General features: G+C 38.5%; 2 protein-coding genes across 4 annotated transcripts; one reads left to right on the top strand and one right to left on the bottom strand.

Annotated features, from left to right (window-relative positions):
- LOC127803540 (ethylene-responsive transcription factor ERF110-like) lies at positions 1–2,721 on the top strand. The gene is made up of 2 exons (XM_052339827.1): positions 1–556; positions 942–2,721. The coding sequence occupies exons 1-2, from the start codon at positions 187–189 to the stop codon at positions 1,682–1,684; spliced, it is 1,113 nt and encodes a 370-aa protein (XP_052195787.1). The 5' UTR covers positions 1–186; the 3' UTR covers positions 1,685–2,721.
- Positions 2,474–24,343, bottom strand: LOC127803538 (26S proteasome non-ATPase regulatory subunit 12 homolog A-like). Of its 3 annotated transcripts, none has more exons than XM_052339824.1 (12): positions 24,198–24,343; positions 23,859–24,053; positions 22,758–22,865; positions 22,552–22,656; positions 22,411–22,467; positions 22,114–22,310; positions 12,705–12,804; positions 12,463–12,575; positions 12,195–12,348; positions 12,024–12,101; positions 3,043–3,284; positions 2,474–2,896 (listed from the first exon to the last, which is right to left on the bottom strand). In XM_052339824.1, the coding sequence occupies exons 1-11, from the start codon at positions 24,198–24,200 to the stop codon at positions 3,066–3,068; spliced, it is 1,329 nt and encodes a 442-aa protein (XP_052195784.1). In that variant the 5' UTR covers positions 24,201–24,343; the 3' UTR covers positions 2,474–2,896; positions 3,043–3,065. The 3 variants fall into 3 exon arrangements, with proteins under 3 accessions (XP_052195784.1, XP_052195785.1, XP_052195786.1); XM_052339825.1 differs by having other exon boundaries at positions 3,047–3,284; XM_052339826.1 differs by having other exon boundaries at positions 3,053–3,284.
- Positions 24,344–27,012: the final 2,669 nt, after the last annotated feature.

The raw sequence follows: 27,012 nt of genomic DNA, 5'->3' as shown, positions 1-27,012 counted from the left end.
CTATATATATATATATATCCAGTGGCTGGAATTTGATTGTTGGTCTATCACCAACTTAATTGCTGACAAACGTTTCAAAACTTGCTGCTGTTTCAATAGAATCCAAGCTGAACAGGCCATCATCGCTAGCAAGCAAGCTAGCTAGCTACAGCTAGTATTATACGTATTGGTTTGTGGAGGAGTTACATGTGCTGTGAGTTGAAGGTGGCGAATCCGGCGGAGTTTTCAGGGAGGAAAGGGCGGCCGAGATCAGAGGAGGAGAGGGAGAGGGATCATCAGGTTTTGTTCGGAGGTGGCGGCGGAATGGTGACGCTGCCAATGCTTGCGGGGTTTAACAGGGAGCTGGAGATGTCGGCAATGGTGTCGGCCCTCACCCATGTGGTGGCCGGAGATGAGGATTTGGTTCTTCCATCCGGCAGCGGAGGGAAGAGAGGACGAGAAGAGGTGGCGGAGTTTGAAGCCGCCGTGGCATCAATCGCAAGAGCTTCTGCAGGGTTTGGTGGGGACTTTTCGACAGGTGGTTTATCATTATCATCATCATCATCTACCTTTAGAGGTAATCTCTAACTCTAAAAAACTTCTCTCTCTCTCTCTCTCTCTTTCTGTCTTATACAATAATTTTATACGGTAAATGATGTATACACATCAGATATGGAGATTTTATTTCTCATTATAAAGAAGGTTAATTTACAAAAAGTCTTAATTATGCAGTGTTATTCCCGTGGCATATAAAACTTAATAATAAAATAATTATTGACTTATATATCTCGTAGGGTGGTGGCGCCTCTTGTATGTATGATCACCAGTTTAAGCAAAAAAAATTAATATTTTTAATACAAATAAAACACCGAACAGAGGTTTTCACTATATTCCCGGTAATTGATCAGCTGGTTTCCACCTTCAATGGGAAAACGCTTTTAACTTTGCATTTTGTGTTTCAGAAGGATCATCAAGCAGCAGGGCAACCACTAACACCACCACCGTGGCCGCAAAGCCGGAATATACATACAGTCCGAGTATATATGAAACCAGTACTGAGAGCCATGCTTATGCAGGAGCAGAGCTGCCGCCAAGAAGATACAGAGGAGTGAGGCAGCGGCCATGGGGGAAATGGGCGGCCGAAATAAGAGACCCCCACAAGGCCGCCAGAGTCTGGCTGGGCACTTTCGAAACTGCCGAGGCCGCCGCCAGAGCTTACGACGAGGCTGCTCTCAGATTCAGAGGAAACAAGGCCAAGCTCAACTTCCCTGAAAACGTCCGGATCCGGCCATCTCCGCCCGGTCCTCCTCCAGCGACCCATCTTGCCGTTTCCACATCGACCCAGCCGATTGTCCATTCTCAGAGCCACGACACCAACTACATGAATAACTATTACTACGCTCAGTTACCTAGAAACTCCAATGAGTTGCAGAATCAGCCCACTAGTTTGTTGGACCAAATGTTGTTGTCGAATTCCATGGCTTCTAATTCTCAGTTTCAATCTTCTTCGTTGGTTGGCTACACTGCTACTGTTTCATCGTCGTCTTCCTCGCCTCCACCTTCTTCTGGTTTTGCTATGCCGTTTGCAGCCCAGCAAATGGTTGAGCCGAGGCCATCCACTGGTCAGACCAGCACTGATCCAAGGTTTCTGGTGACAAATCGGTCGGATCCTAGCAATCAGCCGCCGCCGCCTCCTCCAGGATGATTTTAATTTCCTGTAGTTTGCATTTTTGAGTACTGAAATTCTTTCAGATATCTATTTTTAGATGATTTGATGATCTCGTTTTAGGTTGGTGGAGTTCGGCTATAGTTAAATTACCATTCTTGTAGAAGTGGGTCCAAATGCTGGTGATTGCTTGCCACTCTCATAATTGTGTGTAACTTGATGGCAGTTTATTTAGTAATTATTACTCTGCTTCAATGGTGTAATTTGTTAAACAATTTCCTATTGCCTAGAATTCTTGATAAAGAATCTTCAACAATTTTCAAGAACCCATCCCCAACCCTAATAAAAGGTCAAGAAGTACTCAACCTCGGGCAGAGTTGAACATATGTATTTCTTACCCTTTAAAAGTATTAACTCTTCTTTCTGGAGCACTTAAAATTGCACAAATTTTTTTATTCTTAAACCTTCTGTGGAGCTAAAACATGAGAAGGTAAAAGCTACAAAAGATTATGTTTATCAGATAGTGGGTGGCTACTGGGCCATAATTATATTCAAACCCCACCACTTGTAATGCCCAAATGCATCATTCATCAAATACAGACCGAACCCATCCACACGGCAGCAGTACACTCTCTTCTATTCATTGTACATCAACAGTAATATGGGTTGACAGACGGCCAGACAGTTTAATACAGAAATCTAACATTGCATTGCTAGCTTTAATCCAGACCTGGCGAGTTGCGAGAGAGGCGGTTGGAAAAAGACATAATAATAACCACTGGAAAAAGAAAAATAATAATAACCACCACCACTACTACTTTATGAATAGGAGTAGGAAGGCAAATATTTGATACTTGAAAAAAGAAAAATGTCCATCCAGTTGGTGAATCAATTCTAACGAATTGACAGTAAGTATTGCACCGTATGAAGTGAACAATCTCCAACCACTTCATGGCTCATTCCAGCATTAGACAAATACAAGTTTCTTACGCATATGTCCATGTTTTTGAGATCACAGCTATCAATCTAATATTATGATGAATAAATCGGGGGGGGGGGGGGGGGGGGGGGGGGGGGGGAGTGAGAAATGACACAGAAAGGACAAGCAGAAACCATGTGGAATCAAATCGAGCTCAGTAAACCCAAAGGATGGAGGTGAGCAGTGAAGCACAATCTCTTCCTACTTTAACAAGACCAAGGTTATGGTTTCTGTCAATTGGTCTTCAAAACATGGCGGAACACAGCGGCACCCTGCAAAGAGTTGAAAGAAGTCCATCTAAATAAAAATTTTGTACCACCAATGTGGAGCCAGAAGCATAATATAGTTTAATGCGTGCAAAAATTGATATCTATATATGCCCGTGCCAGTAGCATAGACACGCTAATGGTAAGTATACTTGCAATTACTTCCACCAGGTCTTCAGACTTTCAGGGCAGCTTTGTGAACCATAGTTTCCTTGTGGATTTGGTGGCAACTCTTCTCCACAAGGTCAAGCAACTTCTCTAAATTCATAGCCCACGAATTCAAAATGTCATTGCTGTCCTTGGCTGCCTGGAAACAGACTATGCCCATTGGCCGGTCAATCTTTGCTACCAAAGCTTTAGAGACAACCATTTCTGAAAGATGTTTTTCAGCCTCCTGAGACACAATAGAGAATATGTACCTCTTCAGTGACAATGAACAACACAAGTATGCACATGATCCAAAAGTAACCCAGCAAAAAACCAGAAAACCTACATTTAATAATAGCATATGTTTTTCAATAGACCTATTATTAGCATTCATTTTTACAATATTGTTTTTATCAATGCAGTTTTCCCACCCCCACCCCTAACAGGCAACCGGGAAAGAGAGTGAGACGATTGCAAAGGCTTTTGCTTTTAGTTCTTGTGTGAGGATGGTACCTGCACTGTATCATTTTAAAAATATATTCACTTGTCAAATAAAAAGTTTTTTTTTTGGGGTTGGGGGGAGGGGGTGCAGCTTTAATAAATGTCAAATGCGTGCGCACATACAAACAACTGTCAGAGCAGGAAACATCTGAATGTTTATGACCATGAGTATGGACCCATAATTGTTGCATTGATCCTATGCTGGGCATGGGCGGGCATCCCATGTGGAACAGTAGTTCAGCAACACTATACAACCAGAGCCATTTTCCCAGGGGAGCACCATGAACAAGCTTTATTAGGTGCTTACACTCCCTATCTCAAGCCTCTCAAAAATTGCCTCACTCAGCTAGACCAAAACCATGTAGACGACCATCATTGGCCTCAAATTAAGACTCATCCCACCGTACCACTCCTCATCAATATATACTCTCTAGCTCTAAGTCTCTTAACACCCTAGGTTACAGGATTACAGGAGGTTAGTCAGGAGCACCACCAAGGGCAGACCTATGTTAGGCCCTGGCCCAAGATTTTAGAGAACCCCTTTTTTTATATGCTAAAAATTAAAAAATAGGAATATTACTATTATTGCCCACCCCCCAACCAAAAACTAAAGCCAAAATCCTATAAGCGTAATAGACTTGTATACCTAAACATATTAACAGACTATTTGAGGCGTAATTATCCTAATGTTGAAATAATTTTGCATCCCCCCCCCCCCCCCCCCCGCCCCAAAAAAAAAAAAAAAAAAAAAAATCTATCTTGCATCCGGCCCAATGTTATTAAAGGCCCAAGACACAAATGGGCATTGGAGCTTGACAAGGCAAGGCATGCACTTGGTGGAACTAGGCGCATGCTAACAAAAATAAAAATATATATATATATATTCTACTTGAAAAATAAAGTATAAAATAGGTCCTAACTCCTAATAACATATTCGCATACATGTTATCAAGAAAATTAAAAAATTTAACATATACTAACTAAAAAAAATATTAAAACAAGTTGTATACTCATAAATTTCAGCAAAGCACATCGCATCATATTTCAACAACCCGAATATAAATATCACAAAAGTTAAAAACTTTGTAAGAATTTTAAAATCTATTGTTGGCATATATATATGTATAATGAAAAGAACAATAAAAAATGCAAAAAGAAGAAATTTAAAAGTCTTAAGTCAACTCAAATTAAATCTTAAACAATTTATAAGTCTCAAATTTTAATTAAGATTAACTAATGATGCATTTTAAATAATCTAAAAACCATCCTCATCATCAAGATCAAACATTTCCATATTTTCGTCATTAGAAGCATCATCTCCAATATTCTCTTCTTCCACATCATCTCCCTCTCCATCTTCATCAAGTTCAAATTCAATTTGAACATTTGAAGTAGTAGCCCTTTTACTCATTGTCAAATTTGGAGTTGAGACAATAAATATAAACCCTAAACAGTAAAAAAATAAATAAAGTAATAAATAGTAAAATATAAACCCTAAAAACAATTAAAAAAAAGCCAGGCGCACCTAAGCCCAAGGCTGCGCCTGAGGGCCTAGGCGAGCCCAGCCGGTCTGCACCTGTCTGGGAGCATTCCAGGAGCCAAAGGTGCACCTTGCACCTAGGCACACCTTTAATAACACGGATCTGGCCCTGTGCACAACCCCTTCACTCCCTTTTGCCTTTGTAGAGGCAAGGGACCCATGCCTTAGCCGGTTAATGAGACAAGCACTGGAACATGCAGGCACTTATTTTTTCAGAACCTGATCCTGATTGGATATAGATCTCAATCCCCTTATGCAACCTTTGGAGTTGTTAGCCTGGTCCACACAGTGTGATGGCTCCATAGGTCGAGTCAGACAAACACAGTGTTGGTTGATTTAATGTCCAATTTGTAAACCAGAAAGAATGTTACCACTTGTCCTTGTATCATTTCCAGGACTTGCAACCTTACAAGGGTCTGCAGTCCTTCATAGCAAAGGATCATGAACACACCAACATAAAGACCCTAAGCCCAATAATTCCTAATCTGCCTCCTCTCTTTTGAGAGCCTTGATTCTCTCCATTCCAACCCATAGTTGTCAAAGGCGCCAAGTGCAGCTCTGTGCACCTCTAACAGCCAAGGGAAGGCACCTGCCTAGGCATTGAAGTGTGCACCTGTTGCACCTTATAACATTATAACCTAATAACAAAGGGAAAAAGGACAAATAAAATAAAAACCTAAAAAGATAAAAGGAAAAAACCTTAAAAAGACCAAACAAATTTATATCCAATCCTAATAACATTAAAAAAAAAAATGTCAGTTGTTACCATAGTGGTTGGAATAATATTAGTTGTTATACTATTGGTTATTTGTTATTTATGATTTTGAGTTTGCATTTACCTCTTTATAGGTATATATTGAAAATAATGGTGTAGTAGGAGTTTTTTTATAACATTTTGGATAGATGTGTGCCTAGCATCCATGAGGCTTGTGCCTGAGCCTTGGCACTGATAGGCAGCCCATAATATTCCGCTACCAGCAATAAGGACAGAATAGGAATTGAAATAGGAGAAGGCCAATTGGTGCATGTACAGATTAACAAATTCAGTTAAGGGGTAGAATGGGAAGAGCAAAGAGAGGGGGGCATGTGAGGGCAACATATTCCTATAAATAAGAGAAGCAAATAGAGTAGAAGGGGGGAATATTTTAGTAAGGATATTGGGAGTGTGTGGACCTCTCGAAAGTCCACTTTCTTTACATTTTGTTAATTTTATAGCTGGGAATCCTGATAGTTGTTAATAATTGCTTGCTATTTGAATTTTTCTAATTGGGTTCCTATCAATTTGGTATCAGAGCACTTCGATACTAATGGTGAACTTAACTGATCAAGCTGGAGATTTAGAGAGGAGATTGGATAGCATACAACTGAGCATGGACGCCATGAGAAGTAAGGTTCAGCCGGTGGAGAAGAACGTTACTTCCCTGCTAGAACAGTTTGAATGGATGAGAGCGAAGAGGGAGGAACAACAGCGAGAGAGGAAGGGAAAACAAAGTGAGGAGGGGAAAACAGAGTGAGGAGAACCTACATGTGGGCTCATCCCTCACTGGGGAGGCCATGAGGAGAACCTACATGTGGGCTCGTCCCTCACTGGGGAGGCCACGTCGGAACTTAGGGAACGGAGTAAGGAAGTAGGTGGTGGGTTCGAGATCTTGGGGAGGTCAGAAGTGAGAAGTCTACGCTTGGCGATGCTCATGTTTAAGGGAGACGGCCCTGATGGTTGGATATTTAGGGTCGAACAATACTTCTCCGTGAATCAATTAACGGATGCGGAGAAGCTGGACGCAGCGGCTCTTTGTTTTGAAGGAGCTACTCTTTCTTGGTTCCAGGGGAAGCAAAGACAACGACGGGTGAGGAGCTGGGAGGAGCTCAAGGCGATGTTGAGGAATAGGTTCAGGCCCACGCAGGAAGGCACGGTGGAAGAGAGGGTCCTTGCGCTTCGACAGTGGGGGTCCGTCAAGGACTACCGCCTTGGCTTCGAGACTCTGGCCTCACCACTCACAAGTATGCCAAAGGCGTTGCTGGAGAGCCACTTTATCAACGGAATGGAGCCGATCATCAGAGCTAAGATGAGGGTGTCGAGGCTGATCGGGCTGGAGCAGATGATGGACCTAGCCCAACCAATTGAGGAGATGAATCCAGTGATTCGTGGAAGCATTTTTGGACCTGGTCCAAACAAAGCTCAGGCCCCTTCGTCCCCAATTTCGAATCACCAGCGGGTAGTGATATTGCATCCTCCGATGATGGCACAAAAATGGGTGATGCCTAGCCTCGCCTCATCACACTGGCCTCCAGCCATCGCTAAGGCGACAGGTGAGGAGTGGGAAGTTGCAGTGTTAGCTGACGAGGAGAAGACGGGCATAGCAACACTGTGTGTGGGGGATGTTGCACTTTCATAGGTCCAGTGCGAGCAACGGAGACGAAGAGTGAGAAGCTGGGAAGAGCTAAAGGGGCTGCTGAGAAACCAACTAACGATCCCAATGGTGAATTTGCCGAACAGAGTTGGGATGCAGAAGGGAGTCGACGCCATAAGAGGGGAGGTGCAATCGATGGAAAGGAATGTAGCAATCATGTTGGACTAGCTCGCATACTCGAGGACAAAGTGGGCGGATCAAGAGCGAGAGCAGAAGAGCAAAGCGAATGAGGGAGATAGACCTTCGAAATTTACCCAGAATTCTGAGGGAGCACCTGGAATCGAAATGGGCAGGGAGTTCGAGGGTGAAATTGGAGGAAATTGGCAGCCGAAAGTGCGAGAATCGCCTCCTCTTTGAGATTTTGGCGACTTTGGTGGGAGAAGTTTCAGTGACCATACTGGAGGGCACATTTGTTAACAGGTTGAAGCCAAAAATCAAGGCAGAAGTTAGGGTGTTACAGCCATCGGGTCTATCGCAAATCACAGAGACAACGAATTGAAGACAAGATTCACATACTCCAAGCCCAAGTGGATCCTGGACCACCCAGGGACCCTACAACAGTTCCCTGTTTTTCACCTTGAGGACAAGGTGAAAGTTGGGGGGGGGGGGGGGGAGTATTGATAGGCAGCCCATAATATTCCGCTACCAGCAATAAGGACAGAATAGGAATTGAAATAGGAAAAGGCCAATTGGTGCATGTGTAGACAAACAAATTAAGTTAAGGGGTAGAATGGGAAGAGCAAAGAGAGGGGGGCATGTGAGGGCGACATATTCCTATAAATAAGAGAAGCAAATAGAGTAGAAGGGGGGAATATTTTAGTAAGGATATTGGGAGAGTGTGGACCTCTCAAAAGTCCACTTTCTTTTCATTTTGTTAATTTCTTGGCTGAGAATCCTGATAGTTGTTGATAATTGCTTGATGTTTGAATTTTTCTAATTGGGTTCCTATAAGGCAACTCAATGGGCCTTGCACCTTTGACAACTATGAATCCGACCTTGAGCAGTCTCAAGACACTTTGATACTCATCATCATTCCCAAAAGATTAAGCTCACTCAGACCAACTCTATTGTAAGCATTAATCACTCACACACACACACACACAAACAACAGGGTTATAGAATCATGCCTACTGGTTTAGCTCGACAAAGCTTCTCCATGGTGAAATTTTTATGCTACTCTCTTAAAAGACCTTGCATGAAGATCAAGGGACTTTAAGCTTTGCAATGTCCATTATTTGCATTCTAATGATGACAAGGATCTAACCTTTAACTATGTCCATTTCTATTATTCAAATGATGATTGAGCAGTTCCTAACCTTTGTTGCTGAGGGAGGAAGTTGATAAGGGGGAGGACATTAGAGTAGTAGTACTAATACGAAACCTGCTTTTAGCTCTGACATTATTTCTGGTTAAGGAAGAGTGGAAGTTTTATTTGTCCTAATGTGTTTTGAGTGTGTTCAAATGGAAAAGCTCCATATCCAAAGAATCTTGCTAGTGGAATGAAGAATTACAAGACTTCACATACACAAAAGAGAGGAGAAAAGATATGTATAAAGGAGGATAGTGAAGCAAAGTCAAAAGTTCAAAAAAATTAATACCGATGACTTTACACAAAAGAGGCTTAAGAGATAAATATAAAATGACTAAAGCAAGAGAAAGGAAAAGAATTTAAGTAAAATGCATAAACCAGAGCCCTAAGGTCAAAATGGGTAGGAGGTGTCCCAATTGCATGTCTATTTTCCCCCTTGCAAAAAGAACGTTATTCTTGTTTAGCAGTTAACAAAAAAAAAAAGAACATCCCAACTAGTAAGATACTCAAAAATCCTTTGCAGAGATTTTTGAATGCATGAATCCAAATAATTCCAGATTTTCACATCTGTCTTCAGACACCATGGTATAGCCATCTGGAATTCTGTTTTACATAGACTAAGAGGAAGATGGTAGGTTAATGGTGATGGTGTTTATTTAAGTATACAAACTCTTACTGAAATAGTCTTTAATAAATTTCAACTTCATACTAATCATTCCAATGCAAATAAACAAAACAAAGACTTCTTTATGTCATGCAGCATCACACACAAGAATGATAGGATAAAATCTTTGCGGGTTTCATAACTTCAGCCTTTTCTACTTCCAGCTTTATTGGTCATTTAATAATAGGTTGGTTAACCTTGAAAATTTTTATTGTGAAGTAACTTTCCAGCTAGTTAGTCTAACCTCAAATCTACTTTAAGAAAATAGTTGCGTACAATGACTTCATGTCCCCCAAATTTGATGTAAGACAAGCTTAGAACTGTAGAAATTAAAAGTTGTTTTACAAAATAAGTGGTGGCAAAGAAAAATATGAGAGGAAGAAAGGGACAATAATCACCTGGCAAGAGATGAACAATACTAGACAAAAGAAATGGAAAGATGAAACATGTTCTGTATGCTCATAGGCTCCAAATTGAATAGCCAACAATGAAAACATAAAACCCTCAGGGCCAATTTGACAAAGCTGTCAGTTTCACATTTTCAGTTTTTTGTTTTGAGGTTTTCATTTTTTGTCCTTATTTTATCTTTTGTTTAAAAAAAAAAAAAAAACCAAATGTCATTTAATAACTGTCCTTTATTCAAAATTTATTTAAAAAAAAAGTTAAATACGGTGTTTAGTTAAAAAAATTGTTTATTTAATTGGTAATTAAATATATGGAACAATTGATTTGATATTAACAACAATCACTTTGACCTATGAATTTTTTATTTTTTTTGGGTATTCCATTTTTACCAGTGACCTAGTCACATGGGTTCAATCGACAAACCCATATACCATCAGCCATTCATTTTTTTTCTTTTTTCTCCTTCTTTGGTTGGCAGATCTGGTTTTCATCAGCAAAACAAATCCGGATTCACTAGTGAACTAAACCTGGCAGTGCCAACAAGCCAAAATATTGCCTAAACTGACACCAGATTTATATAACGCACATCTGGTTTGGCTGACAAAATAAAGCTTGGTGAAACACCCATAAATATGATATAGGATATAATGGTTGAACAGAGGATATAGAGGTCTAGGATTTATGTATCAACACCACCTACCAGGATTAAGGTTTGTGATTTTTGTTTTTGTTATTGTAGATCTGGTTTGGCTGAACCCAAGTCTTGTTTTGTCAACGTTCAGCAACAAATAAGAAAACAAAGGACTTGACTGGTGGAGAAGGTAAATAGAGACCTTAGATTGTATTGAGAATGAAAAAAAACCGTAAAGGAATGATTTGAGGGAAAAAGGGAAGCAAAAATGGGAAGTTAGGGAAGGAGTCAGGTATAGGAGATGGGGGAATGGAAAGAAATGAAAAGAACTAGAATTGAAAAATATGAAAACACCTTTTTTGGGGCTGATCCTTATTCTGATTTTTAAAAATGAAACATACAGCCAAAAACAACTTTCTATTTTCTTTCCAAAATGTTAAAAACAAAAACTTAAGCCCTTTATAGCTACAATTTAAATAGTTTATCAAAATTCTTAGATAGGTAGAACTTTTGTTACGTGAACCCACCCTACGATCCCCAAGACAAAATCCACTGCTTAAAAGGAAACCTTTTTCCAAGTGTAGCTTAATTCCTTTCACCCAATACTAAAATTTATGTACCCTACATTCTTCTTAGATGGACATTAAAATAAAAAAAAACTAAATAAAGATGAAAAAGAAGTAGAAGAGTTGTTCAAATAAATATTTCAATAAATTAGTTGAAGAAACAAGTTAATATTAGTTACCACTTACCAAGTTCAACACTCTAACTTGTTGTAAAAGTTATCTAGTGAGATTCTAACCAATATACATGATGAAGGTGCATTCAATTCACATAAATGGTCCTAGATGTGTAGGTACAAGGAGCCAATCCCATCATCTTTTCATCTTTGTGTGGTCAAGGTTGCTGGCCATTTTCTTGTATGCTGCTACTTAATGGGTGTTCCTAAGAATTGTATAGGAACTAAGTCATGGACAGGGTTGGAGTGAGAAAGGAGGCCAAGAGTAGATTTTGTCCTTTTTGAATAGTTAACTAGGGCAGAGTGGATACCATTTGACCCGTGCCAGATTTGTACTCCCTCAAGTGGATGGACGTCTGGTTTCACAAAGTTAGATGGGTGACATCCCTTGGTGGCTTCTGTTTTTACATACATCATGTTATCAAAGAAAAAACTAGACTATTATATATTTGGAAAAAGAACACTAGTCTCAAATTTTATCCAGCTGGAACTGGTCTCCAGATGAACTCATAGGCATCAAGCAACTTATAACAGACCAATATATGTAACAATACAAGCCTTTTATTACATCTAGTAACCTATTTATATAAACAGTCCATCCCTTATAAACAGTATCCAACGCTAATAGGAAATCACCAAAACGCAAGAGAAAAAAATATTCACTGCATTTCTCATCATTAAAGCACCCCAAAATAACTTTGGGCATGAGTAAATACACATTGATCATCATATCATATAGGCAAATAAGTGCATAAAGCATATACTATAAAGTAAGCATGGACATGCCTGAATACTGAGACAAAGCAACTCAGCAAGCCTCTTCAAAGTAATCCTCGAGTAGTACCTAGAGACAACGAGGATATTCTGCAAGGAAGAAATGTATAAGAAATGAATTAAGAATTATACATGCTCAAAAGCTAAATCCATGATATAAAAGCATTAGAAGTGAAAGATTACATGTTCTATCACTCTCTGTCTTAAATCTTCAGCTGCCTTGTCACCTAGAGGGCCACCAAGCATGTTTTTTTCATTTTCAAACTCATCCTTGAATGTATTCCACAAAGAGGTCCACTGTATCACCTCCATTGTAACAAGCTGTTTCAACAGCAACCTGTAAAAGAACAGAGACAAGAATGCAATAGCATTAATATGATACAGATAATCAAAATGCCAAGGGGGATCATTTTGGCCTTGTTATCATTGGTTGGGATCTCTTAGGAAGTACCTGAAATGAGGAATTTCTGAAAGATTCTTATCCTCCAGCGTAGAGTTCAACAGACTCGATTGCATTGGATCATGGGGTGACAAAACTAGATACCAGCATATTTTCCTTAGGACCTGCATGAAGCAAATTGACAGAGGAAGTACACCATTGAGGAAGCATACTTGGTAGATAATGAAGAAAAAGAGGTAATGATCATTTTTGCTTTTATAATTCAGAAGAGAACATAAGTTGAGTCTCTATACCGGTATCCACTGAGCTGGGTCTTCTTTGACAGAGGGAATCTCATATATTGCCTTGTAACAGCGACATATTTCAAGGTAATCACTGCTGTGTGAGTAGTACCTAAATTGTAATGAACGAAACAAATTAAACTGACATGTTCATGGAAAAGAGTTATGTGCTTTAATATTCAGATCTTTATCTGAAATTCCTTTACCCCATCCATGTTGAGAGGATTTTGAAAAATTATTTCAAGGTGATTTGAAGAGATCCTCCACAGTACAAACATCAAATCAATTTAATTCCTGCCATTGGCTTGGCACTTTAGGCAGTTACCTGGATTAGGTTCTTTCACATGTTTCTAAGAATTTCTGCCTGAAAGAACACATTGTTTCTCCTCATTGCAGAGCAAGAATAGAAGAAAAAAGTGGCAATATTCTGCCGCCTTCTTTTCTTCTATTGGATTTATGACAGTGAAAAAGGTGCAGGAGGCTCACGCTTTTCTCACTGTTTAACAATGAAAATTTCATTTGTATCAAGATGAGGTTTTATCACAATATGCCTTCCACCCATTCTTCCTGAACATTCATAAAGACAGTCAAAGCATCTATCTAATTTAAGATTTGTGCTTTTTTGCATAAGACTGCACTTAACTTTCTATGAAATTTGAATTTGGTGAACTAAAATCCATGAAGCCAACCTCACCTTGTGAGATTATTAAAGCTTGGTATTGTTGTCAAGTAACAAAGCCACCTCTAGAACACATTTCAAATTTAAATTGGACTGTTATGCAAACTTACAACCACATCTGTTGTTTTTGATCTTTACAAATTGTCTCATATGCTAGTGTGAGACTACTAGAGCTATCATGATCAAATCCTCATCCATAGTGCATTAAAAGGTCTTGGGTACATTACATGGCCTTAGGAACCCCAAAAGTAACTTCAACTAATACTAATAGTTGAGGGTATGTTATTAGATATATTATCAAATCTAACTTAGTCTCATCAATGTGGAGGTGCAGGACAAGATGGAATAATGGAGACTTCCATAGGTTAGAATTATGGTAATGCAACACTTCTGGCCCAGTGAAATAGGACCCTAAAAGAGCAAAGTTAAGTAATGGCTCAATCCCACACCAATAGTGTACTAAGAAGGTCAAGAGTATATTAATTGGTTCTTTAAGAACCAAAGTCAACCTCAATTAAGCCATAACTTTCTAAGCCCAAAATTCCACTGCCCAACTAAACCATAACAAAGTAAATGATTTAATGATTTGTAATATTGGTATTAGTAAATTATATTAATTAAATAAGTTTAATCAATCCATTTGAGTCTTTTAGACTTCTATATTGGTTAGTTTTTTTTTTTTTTTTTTAACTCATCTTTTCTAGTAAAAGTTTAAGTGTCTAACAACTACAATTAATGGTATAGTTAATGGTAAGAATACAAAACGCGTTAAATTTTGGTTGGTCTGTGGGAAATGAGCCTATTAGGCAAGGCATGAAAAGTGGACCTCAAGCACCTGACGCAATGCCTATTCCAGTGAGACATTTGCCTAGGAGACTTCTGCTTTCCACAACTTTATGGCAATTTTGCCTTGCCTTGCCTCACCTCACCATGGTGCACCCCGCAACTTCACCTTTTGAAATTATAAGAACATTTGCATCAAAGTTCAATTATATATAAAATGAAAACATAAGAACTTTCTTCCAAAACATGTTTGCCTTTTCCAACTTCAAAACCTATCCTGGCCCCGTTTGGCATTGAGTTTACACTTGCGTTGAGGTGTGTTCAACGATTAATGCGGTAAACAATGTAACGACCCATTGTTGAGACTCGAGTATGATTTTGCATGCCTTGGTGCTAATTTGATCTTATTATGATTAATGGTTAGAGTATGGTGGTGTTGGATAATGATTAAGTGTGTAAGCTAAGTGATTAAGCTAGATTTTGGTGTTGTGTCCGAATGTATGTGAGAATTATAGCTTAGATATCCGAATATAGGCTAGGGTATTCGAATGAGGGCCTAGGCATTCGGATGTGTGAGTTTTGGGCCTTATTCGGATGGCATATGAGGTATTCGAATGTGCCTCATGGCCCTTGTGTCTTACATTCAGATGGCATATGAGATATCCAGATGTGCCTTTGGCTTTGAGTCTTGTATTCGGATGAAAGGCTAGCATATTTGGATGTCTTCCTTGAGTTCTTGTGAGTGGCATCCGGATGGGTAGAGGCATATTTGGATGTCTTTTTTGAGTTTTTGTGAGTGGCATCTAGATGTGGGGGTGAGACATCCAGATATGGCTTGTGGCATTTGGATATGAGCAAAGATATTCGGATGCCCTATGCTTTTAGGAATTCAATTTCTCTTGAAGCTCGATTTCGACCTTGATGCAGCCTGAGATTCTCAAAACTCAAAATATGAAAGTTGTAAATCTTTCTCTTGTCGTTCCATAGCATCTTGAATCATCTCAATCGGAGCTCAGACGAGAGAGTTATGCCCAGAATACAAAGATATGTTGAATCTGTCCAGAATCTCCGTTTTTAATTTAATGCCTCTCATATTCAGATGAGAGGCTTAGCATTCGGATACCATGAAGCATTTTGTGTGTCTTGCATTCGAATGGGCCTCTTGACATTTGGATATGCCCTTTTGATTTGTTGTGTCTAGCATTCGAATTGCACCAAGACATTCGAATCTCTTTCCCCAAAGATGTGTCTTGTATTCGGATGGGCTTCCAAGGCATTCGAATATGCCTTTTTGCTTTGATGTTTCTAGCATTCGGATGGCCCTCTTCACATCCGGATACCACTCACATAAGTTGGCTTAATTTTTGTTGCTTGCATCCGGATGGCTCTCAAAACAATCAAGCCACCATATTTGGATGTCTTCTTCTTGTATCCGGATATCCTCCACTGTCAACAATTTCGAGACCACTCTCTTGACCCATAACTCGATTTTTTAGGCAACATGTCGGGGAACTTTTCCTCCTAGCTTGCCACGTATTTTTCCCCCACTTTCCTTTGCTCCTTGTATATATATATTGAGTGTTGAGAGAAAAGAGGATTATTTACAGAGAGGTGTTCGGCCGAGAGACAAAGCAAGGGAAAGAAGAAGAAGAAGGAGGAGGAGGAGAGGTTCGGCCAGGCAGCTTCTAAAGTGTTTTTCTTCTTCATTTCAGGCAAGCATCCACTCCCTTCGTATTTCCATAGTGTTCAACTAGTGAGAGAGATCTGCTCCTTTCTCGTTTGGTTTATTTCCAAAGATCTGCTCCTCTTTCATTTGGTTTATTTCCTTAGGGAGTGTTTGTTAAAATGAGCAAGATAAGAAGTATCAAGATTAGGTTGGAATGCATTCCGAATCAAGATTTGGAATGATCAAGATAAAGCTGAAAAACATTCCAAGATTTCTATCAGAATGTTTGTTAAATTTTTTGGAATCCACTGATAATTGTATTTTTATGTGTTTGTTAATACATATGATAAGTACCAAGATAAAAGTTTTTTTACCAAAATATCCCTATTATTAAATCTTTAAAATGCATTAAATGGTATTAACTATCATACAAGGGGCATATAAGTAATTGAGCTTTATCTTGAAAGAGCTAGATAAATTTATCCGAGGGGAGAGGTCGGATAAATTTATCTTGAAAGGGGGAGATAAGACGTCACGTGAGGCTTTTCTGGAAATTGTTAGATAAGTTTAACAAACACGATGAAAAGACCAAACATCCGGAATGCTTCCCATATCTGACTTTTTCTCCCTATTATCTTGATTAACAAACACCCCCTTACTGTGATGGTGAGTTACTGGAGGTTGTAGTTGAAGTTTCTGATAAGCTTGTTATCTAAGGATTTATTGGAGGATTCTCTCACTGAGAGTTACCGATGGTTTTTATTCGAGGATTATAAACTTATCTATTGCTAGTCTTCTCCATTTTGATTGTAAGGTTTATTTTCCTTATTGTGAGATTCCAGATGGTATATTTCGAGGATTTTAAACTTGTTATTTGAGGATTATAGGCTTATCATTTGTTGGTTTTCTCCCTTTTGGTTGGATCCTTGTTCAAATGGTGAGTATTTTCTTGTGAGCTTCGAAGGGCTCAGTTCTCACTTCTGTTTGTTCTCAGAATGAAGCTAGGTTGTTTTAGTGGGTTGGTTCTCGTTGGGTAATGCAAGCATGTTGTGGCCGAGAGTATGCATGTGATCTCTGTAATTTTATTTCTAATATCTTGTCATTTCAAATGCAGGGGCTTGGGACTATGCATTTGGGGGTTTCCATGAAACTTCTTTGCTTGGCCACAGGCATATTGCATTATATGTGACTTCCTATAGGGGCAAGCAGAGCTTGATGCATGGTTTTATGGGGGGCATGTATCATCGTTTATGCTCATTATACCTCTGCATTATATTTAGACACAAGTATTGCATCGTATGTAACTTCATATATGGGCGAGCATGCCTTGATGAATGGTTTTATGGGGGCTATGTATCATCGTTTATGCTCATTATGCCGCTACATTATATTTGTGCATTGCATGGTTCTTAGCACTAGTTCTAGTATTACAGTTGTACGGTGTTAGGTAATTTGAACCAAGTTTATGTTCACAGACGTTCTAGCGTGCCAAGCGAGATTCAGCTCGAGTTATAGGTACAGCTTGCCTTCAGGGCAGCAGCAGGTCTGTGATAGAGACTTGGGTGTCGTGTGTCTTATGTAGGCCCCAAAAACTAGTATGTGCATATTTTATTATGTGGCGTTTTTATATACCTGTCATGATTCATGGACATGTGATGTATGATTGGTTGTCATGCTTTGCATGAGTTTTGCACTTGGGTGTGAGAAATCTTTAGCTTCCATACTTTTGTCAGCCCTTCTTTTTTTATATGTTTGCTGAGTCATGTGATTCACTCTTGACTCTCTTCATTCTAGGTAAGGGCATGGCCAAAGTTGAGGGTGAGTCTAGTAGTGTCAGACCTATCTAAGTAGATGGTGTACAGGGCAGATTGCGTTAAGCCCTGGGGCAGAGTTGTATGACAGGGTTGTTGTATCTTTTGAGTTTTTGGTTGGTTTGTATATATGTAAACCTTGTAGCCCTATAGGCCAATTGTGTTTTGTGATGCATGCCTAGATTGTGGTTTTATGCCTCCATTGTTAGATTCATTATTAGGTATATGTGAATCCAGGTGTACATGCATGGCAGATCTGTCATTCCCTTTGGCTTCTTTTTCCTTCAAGGCACTTGCTCGAATTTTTAAACTTGGCTGGGGGATCCGAGTGGGGGTCCCACAAACAAGGTGTTTCATAAACTTACAAGCTCTTCAATTCAACACACATTAGGTCCATTAAAGGGTTTTACCAAATAATTATAATTTAAACTCAGCTTCCAATTTTTACCAAACACTTTTATGCATTCAAAACTATCTCGCCTCACCTCAATCCCAAACAAGGCCTCTCTTTAGCCCTCTAATTTCTTGAAACTTTCTCAATATACATCCATTCTCCAAACCCAAAATATTATGTCATGAACCTAGGGCTTAACCTAGGATCAATTTGGAAATCGGAAGAATCTGATTCAACTAAGGTCAAGAACATAAGGAAATTAGGGGGGATTTGAAAGAATGAATGAGAGATTAGAAGAACAGAAAAGAAGGAGATGAAGATTAAGGAAGGGGAAAGAATTTGGAGGAGGAGAAAAACATATTCAATTCATTAATTCTTCGATAAAAAAACAAACCCATTACAACAACCTTATATAGGCATATTTGTCTTCTAACAGCCTAGCACATGCTCCCATGTGCTTCTAACTACTTGCTAAAATATCGCTAACAAACTATTCTACTATATTATAATAATACTCATTTATTACTCACAGGGTCATGACAAGTCCCCTCTCCTTAAGAGAGTTCTTGTCCCCCAAGAACTTGCCGCAAATAGCCATTGCTCTTCGTCTAATTCCAACCTTCTCTATGCGAATCATCCTCCTTTCTTTCTTTCTACTTCTAGATCTCTTCTTCTTCATTCTTAGGTTTTCAAGATCAATTCCAAGTATAAATTGGCCCAGAATTTCAATAGAGAAAACTTCATTACCGTCCAATATAATGAAGGAGAGCAAATCTACAGCCATAGTTGCTATTATTGTATCCCCATTCAACCCACAGCCATGCTCTACTGCAAAAATATCAACAACAGCCTCGAAATGCAGCAATGGAGGATTGTAGACTTGCCTTGAATACTCATACTAAGGCTATTTGTGAACATTAACATTAGGAGTTGCTGCCACTTCAATTCCAGCCAACGATTTCTCAACCACTAACGCCCAACCTCCAACTCAACCTTCTTCCCTAACATGATTTACAGCTAGATTAGGTTGTGTATCACCGGAATCATCAGCTTCTTGTTCTTGTAAAGTGTGGCCAACCCCAATCTCCTCATGTACTTGGTGAAGAGGCTTTTCTGACTCCTTCTGTTGCTTCCAGAGATCAATACCATCAAGTGTCTCAGCACTAGTAAGAGTGCTTGAGAGGCTGCCAACTGATTGAATGTCATCCTCCAATTCCTTTTCCTAACTAACTCTCTTCTTCCACCTCTCCTTCTTCCTTAAAGTTGGACTAATCTTGTTGCACAATCCCAAAAACATCACCATTGAGAACTTTTTTCCCAAAGGAATCGATTTGTTCCTTTAATTCTCCTTTTGCCTTTGTTGCCCTATCAATTTGTTCATTACAAATTCTCTTTCGATAATGTCATTCACCTTTAATATCATTTCTAATGTTGCACTTCTCCTCTGATTGCTCCATTTTTAGGAATTCCTCTTTGTTGAAACTCCCACGATAATCATCGAAGAATTTAGCCAGAAAGCTGTAATGATACTTCTTAGTTAGTATCATTGCAAACTCTTGCAATTGCTCATGTATCATATGGCCGAAATCCTTGCTTGTATCATATATCACAGTTCTTGTTTCCTTGTCAACTTGGCTAGACTCATTATCCAACTTTCCCCATGCCTGATTTTTCTGGCTAAACTGCACATGATTCCTTTTATTCCCAGCTGAAAATGTAGCCATCTTTTGTTGCCATTGAGGCTCCGATTGTCTCATGTGCGCACTGCTTCCCAAGGCTTCATGAGCAAGCCATCCCACTGAAAATGCAGCCTTCGGCTGCAATTGAGACCCCATTTGTTTCATGCGTGCCCTGCTCCCCATGGTCGACATCTCATGGACATGACACTTGGAAGACCAAGGGATAAGGGTTCTATACATACCGCTCTTCACTAATTCACTACTATTAGTCGTTGGACTTCTAATCATTGAAATTGATTGCCCCGGGCCTTCAACTCGGATCTATCAGAATTGCTGGAGTTCATTGGAATCTGCTTCGCACTTTCAATTCGCAAGATTACCAGATTTCACAATCAAGTCACCTCCTGTTACACCTGCAAAAAAATTCAAACACTGACTGCCGACTTCACCACTGGAATCGGCTGGACTCGAATCTACCTTGCCTTCCACGTTCGGCCCCAGCTATCAGCCCAAGCTCAATCTCCTCAACCATAGGAAATTGCTCAGCGGGTAGTTCCGACCATGGTGGTGATCCTCCGATGGCTTGGAATCAACTGACCCATGTCTCCACTCTTAATTAACCCTCCTTCATGATTAAGTCCTGCCCAACTCGACCAGTCTGTAATTCTGATCAGTGAGACGCCCACCTCGTCCACCCAAACTGTGTGATTCACTGAAAGGCTGCCTCGGCTGATGACAACAATTGATACGACCACAACACCAAATCCTTCCTCTGTTTCTGTCATTAATCTATGCTCGCAATGGGTACGACCGCAACACTGCACCCACTCCAATTTGCGATCACTTCCGATTCCAAAATCACCCGACTCACTGCTAGTTCACATCACGACACCCACTGCAAAATAGCGATCACTTCGGATTTCAAGCCGAGAACTGCCTACTCACTGGTCGCGTTTGGTAATGGTCGCGACACCTTCCTTGAGTGATTGTGCTGCACCCATGGATTTTTCTGGAATTGAGGATCAATGACTATGGAAGGAGGTTTAGGACCATCGCTAAGATACAACAGCCAAGATTGCCTGCCCGACCAAACCGCAACGCCAGAACCCTGCTACACAATCGCGATCACTTGGAACTCCTACACCAGTCGCGACCTCCTGGCCGTTCGCGTCAACCTCTGGTCACCCACTCCAGTCGTCCAACCAAACCACATCACCCACTCCAGTCACGACCTTCCAAGCCGAGGACCACTGGCAAATGGTAGCTCCTTGACTTCGCATGGGTTGCCAAGAATCGTGGTCGTATCTCACATCCTCTATCACGATTGAATATGAAAATCACTACCCAAATACCGTCCTTCGAAGTCGCCTACAGAAGTCGGCAATACTCTAAGTTTCACAACCAAGCATCACTGCTGACTTCGCCTCCAAAAATCGGCAATACTTCCAATCAGTTCCTTCGACTCAACCACCAGAGTCTTAGCCGAAGAAACACCTCCTATTTCTCCTTCAGATCTGAGCCAACACTCACCTCCTCGTGCGTTGAAATCAATTCCGAGATTCAATGGACGTCTTCATCTTCAAAACTCGAACAGTAGCGTCTCTAATCTACAACTGAATTGCCGATCAAAACCACCTAACATAATGGATCAACCACCTCTGTACTCACCTTCCAATCACTCCAGAACCACCGAAATTTGCCAAACTCTGCTCATTGAATATTAATAGAATTTGACGGAATCACAACCGAGAATCATTGGCTCTGATACCAATTTGTCATGAACCTAAGGCTTAACCTAGGATCAGTTTGGGAATCAGAAGAGTTCGATTCAACTAAGGTCAAAACAGAAGGAAATTAGGGGGGATTTGAAAGAACGAGGGAGAGATTAGAAGAAGTGTTAGGGGGGATTAGAAGAACAGAAAAGATGGAGATAAAGATTAAGGAAGGGGAGAGAATTTGGAGGAGGAGAAAAACATATTCAATTCATTAATTCTTCGATAAAAAAACAAACCCATTACAACAACCTTATATAGGCATATTTGCCTTCTAACAGCCTAGCACATGCTCCCATGTGCTTCTAACTACTTGCTAAAATATCCCTAACAAACTATTCTACCCTATTACAATAATACCCCTTTATTGCTCATAGGGTCATGACATATTATCTCATGGATCTATGTCCCAGGTCAATAATCCACACTTCAATCTAGGAGATATCATGCTTATTGAAGGAGGAACTTTTTGAATCAATATACTTTTGAGTTCAAATCAAAATTACCACATCCATCTAGAATATGATGTTTGACAAATTAGAAAGAAAGTTTACCATGAGAGAAAGACAAAGAAGATAGGGGAGAAATCTCTTGTCAAGGACAACTACAGAAAGGAACAAGATAGGCATCTCCGTACCTTATCATTAATTCATAGTAGATCCGCTTCAATTCCAATAATGATGGAATATCAGCTGGAGCCTCTTCCACAATAGCATCGCCTTCTTTAGGCTTCTTCTTTTCTTTTGAAGTATCAGCATCAAAAACTCTTGGACTGATTTTTCTAGAAAGGATTTGTGCTCGTACATAATCTTGGCGGTCTAAACACAGACGAACCTACAAAATTTAAATTTCATAGAATCATACTCTATGCCTGAAATACCTTGACCATATACAAGGAGAGAAAATGATAGGAAAGAAAAAGGTAGTCACATACTTGATCAAGAATGAACGCTATTTTTTCAGTTTTTGCCATTGCTCCAAACGTTTCCACCTGTATTTACAAAGTGCAGTTCAGTTTCCTCAGATTAGCAAAAGCACACCCATGATATTAAACTCATCCTAATGCCATACTTACAGCAATTTCTTGCATTAAATCAGCAGCCTCAGCTATCTGTCCTTGTTCTTCCTTAATCTTTGCGAGTTTTTTGATTAATCGCGCTCTCTCTATCTCAACATATATCTACAAAATCTAACAGATGAGCAGAGAACAGGGAAAAGAAAAGATAAAACTTGACGGTTCAGACAACAAGACAAAGAATATTTTCAAACTCAGCATACTACCTTCCCTGCTGATACACTATTGAGTGTCTTAATGAGCTCGATCTTAGTCTCAAGATCTGGTGTCTCGTTGATATACTGCATTGCTTGCTGGACCATTGAGGTTACAGCCTGTGGAAGCAAACAATTCATGACAAAGGTTAAATGCAAAAACAATGTCATGCAGCACTCCTTCAGCATAAAGAGAATAAGCCCAAAAACATGTAACAGGAATATTTAGTTATTAAGACAACAGAAGTAGGGCCTAAAGAAATAAAGCAGAAAAAAATAACTTAACCATAAAAGGATAAAATATCAAGTTATATAAGAAATTCAGAATGCTGGGAGATAGGGATAGAAAAGTATATGGATAACATAGCAAGGAGGACCAAAGATTACCTGTTTCAAACAGGAAACATTGCATACCATTATGAACTCAAACCATATTCCATGAATGTTTACCTCTTAGACATGCATGTTTATGAACACAATTGTTGCATAAAACACATGCTAATGCTTATGAGTGCCTACCATAATGTTATCCATGCATACGTAACATACAAATATACGCTTGAATACATCCATACACACATACAAATATACAGATAGTTATAAAACCATGGAGTGCACTGCCAATTGACTGGTCCGTGTACTTGCACAGTAGATATTGTCTGCCTAATGCATGTAAACACAGGTGTTCGTGCTTATGAGTGCCTATCATGATGTTATCTATGCATACATGAGCATACAAGCACACACTTGAATACATAAATACAAATATATAGATGGTTACAAAACCAGGGGGTCTGCTGCCAAATGGCTAGTCCACGCACTTGCACAGTGGATAATTGTCTGCCTAATGAATCAACACATACAAATTATGATTTGCAACCAATTCAAGAAAGAAAGCGCATAAATTTTGTTGAGCAAAGTAATAGTAACGAGACAGAATCAATACTTGCTCCTATAAATCCTACTAGATTACAGCTCAAATAGATCAACAAAGCATTTAAACCTCCTTTGTGGCGATTACCCATGCATGATTCATACACTAACAATATACAAAAGTTCCACATATATCACCAGCTTAATTCAGAAGGGAGAAATAACATATCCTATCAATACCTGCTTCAACTGACCACGGCGCTTGGAAATCAAGACAATCTGGTCATTGAGGGTCTTCCAAGCACGAGCTTCGAAGCAAAGCTGCAGAATCTCAGTGACGGCCTTCTTGGTACCGGCTACATCGCCGGCAAGCCTCATCTGTTTCTCCACATTCAACAGAGACTCTATCTTCGAGTCCAGATCGCCTCCAACCTCCTGAAACAGAAGTCGTCGTCATGTTGGCAAAAGAAGAAGAAGAAAAAGAGAGTTCCAAGTATGCGAAAAGAACAGTCATCGAGCAACAAAGCATGAAATCTGGAAACAAAGAAACTACAGAAATGGCATTGAAATTAGAATTACCATCTTGAATTCGAATCGTCGGGTTGGAATGAAAACAGATCGAAGAAGGTTTTGAATCAGAAGCCCTAAGAGAGAGAAAGTGAAGATACTCTGTCGTAGGACACAAGTATACTCTCCTCTCCTGCAGTCTTAAAACTTCTGTGGGCCTGGATTCAAGCCCGAGTGCCCAACCCAACTTTCCTTTATTGGTAGAATTTTGGTGAATTACTGCGATCTCCTCAAACTTTAGTTAATTAAATGCCACTCCCCAGATCTTCTTAATTTTTCGCAATTTACCCCCTACCAAAATTATATTGGGTAAATTAGCCAAAAATAAAAAAACAAACTTTTGATGTTCTTTTATTGCTGGATTAAATTTTTAATTTTATCAATAATAGAAGTCAACTTTAAAATTTGTTATAGTTTTAGACTCTTGTTTTTTTTTCATTAATTAAATTTGTTAATCACTAAAATGACTAGATTAAGTAGATAAGCCTATATGACACCTCGTTGTCGAGATTGAAGACATTGGATGAGCATAGATTAATGAAAGGTGAGATTAAAGACATTAGGCAAACTTTGGGTGAAATGTGAGATTGAAGGTATTAAGCGAACATTTTCTTTGAAACAAATATATAAATTGTAAAGATTGGGATCAAAATGAATAGAAGTCTTCCATCTTGGCAATTCATACATCTAATGATATAAAGTGTCTAATGATATAAAGTGTTAACGGTACGTCAAAGATAGATGTTTTATTTTTAGTTTTGTCAAGATATATACATGTTAAGATGCAATGCTAACTTTGATTAAATTCAATTTATTGACAAAGATATGACATTGATGATCAATATTGTTGTGTTATAAATAAGAGTTCATTAATTAAAAGACAAAAAAGCTTGAAAGACCAAAATAATCTTTTTGAGCTAAAAGACGTAAATTTTCAAACGTGGGAAATTCCACACAAATTAGATAACTTCGACGTTCAAAAATCCCTTCAAATATTCTAAGAAAAGAACAAACAATTATTCATAAATAATTCTAATTCTAAAAAAATTTCGAAATATTGGGATAGACGTCATCCATACTCAGCCAAATTAGAAAAAAATCAAAATAAAATGTTATCTGTAAAAAAAAATTATTTTAACAAAATTAGGAAATTAAAGTCAAGATAAGTATTATTTACAATAATCCTAATTCTGGATTAATTAAGATTATTCCATATTCCTTTATAAATAAGTAGGCACTCAATCTAAAAAATATACTTTTCTGATATTTATTTCAATACAGTTTTCATCATCTTTAGTGTCTGAATTAAATATCATAGTATTTGCGTGAAGATCTCTCCGTGCCGCTTAATTGTTTTCTTATTTTTATAGATTTAAGCGGCTTGACAATGACATTCCAATCAAATAAATTCATTGTTAAATCCATACAATAACAAATGTAGTATTACATCCAGTTCTTAAGATTTTTTTTTCTTTCCTTCAAGAACATGTAAAACCACATGCATCTTGTCATGCTCCTATATAAAAAAAATCTCAAGAAATTGAAAATGGAACAAATGCCCCATAACAAACCAAGAAATTTGAATCATATTTTAAGGTATGTCTTCCCATTTTAATTTTGATCATGTATCTTCTTAATTATTTACTAAGGGTATGGTATGTGTTATGTATATATAAATTAAAAAAAAATATTTGAAAATTACAGTCCAATTTTTTTTAATTTTTAGACAATATTTGTATGAGAATAAATTTGGATATATTTTTTTTTTGTAGATCATAAAGATTTAATTTATTTGAGTTAATTTGTTAAAAGTAAAGTTAAATTAGGATTAGGAGATTGTGAAATTTATTGGTCAAAATAATAATTAAAAATATATGCAAATATTTGTATATATATACACACACATAAATACATATAAATGGCAAGGTTGTTGTTTTAAAAAAAATTATAAAATGTGTACTTGGCCAATGGCCAAACGCACCCCGGCACAAGGGCTAGGCAAATGCCTAGTAAAGCCAATCGTTTACTAACCTTCGACTAATAAGCAGTTGGCCGAACAAATAAGGGGACCACTTTGGTCCACTCCTTCCCAAGTGTATTTTGATGTTTATTTTACTTTCATTAATGGGAAAAGATTAAATTTAATGATATAATATAAATAAGAGACAACTTTCCACCTTCTCATTTTCTTTTTTTAAGTATTAAGTGCAAATACAAGTCAAATGAGATTTGAGTCTGGATAGGATAAGTTTGAGATATATTCTTAAGAGTTTTTCCTTTAGAGTTTGATCATCTATCACCAAGGTAATAAGACTAACTTCATTATCGATTATTGACTAGCCAAAAGGATAATCTAAGTATTTTTTTTAAGTTCCTAATGTTATTTTAAAGGTGAGAAATTCGCTAATTTAAGGTTGACTATCTCCTAAGTTTATTCTTGTTAGTCTTCTACCTCTATTTCATAATGCATGCAACATTTATCGACATGGCATATTATTAGTTTACTTGTTGGGTGTATTATTGTCTCTTTATTTTATATAAATGTCATGTGGATATTATGGGCTATGTATGTGAGTTATTGAAACAAAATGCTCTAGACTAGGAGTTACTATCAATAAAAATTGGTGCGGGCTCTTGAGACAAGAATTTTTAAGGTTAAGAGTCATCGTCAACAAAAGATCAATATACAAGACTTCAAGACGGGAATACTTGAAGTTATGGGCTATCATAGTTGGAAATTTGGACATCCTTGGTCATAAAACCCTAAAAATGTAGAAAATGCAACTGAAGGTTGAATTTCATAATTAGTGTGGTTTAACATACTAAG

This window comes from Diospyros lotus, chromosome 6 (assembly GCF_014633365.1).
Source record: "Diospyros lotus cultivar Yz01 chromosome 6, ASM1463336v1, whole genome shotgun sequence".
Lineage (NCBI taxonomy): Eukaryota > Viridiplantae > Streptophyta > Magnoliopsida > Ericales > Ebenaceae > Diospyros > Diospyros lotus.
Note: the sequence above shows the minus strand (reverse complement) of the source record. Positions and strands in the feature narration are given on the sequence as shown.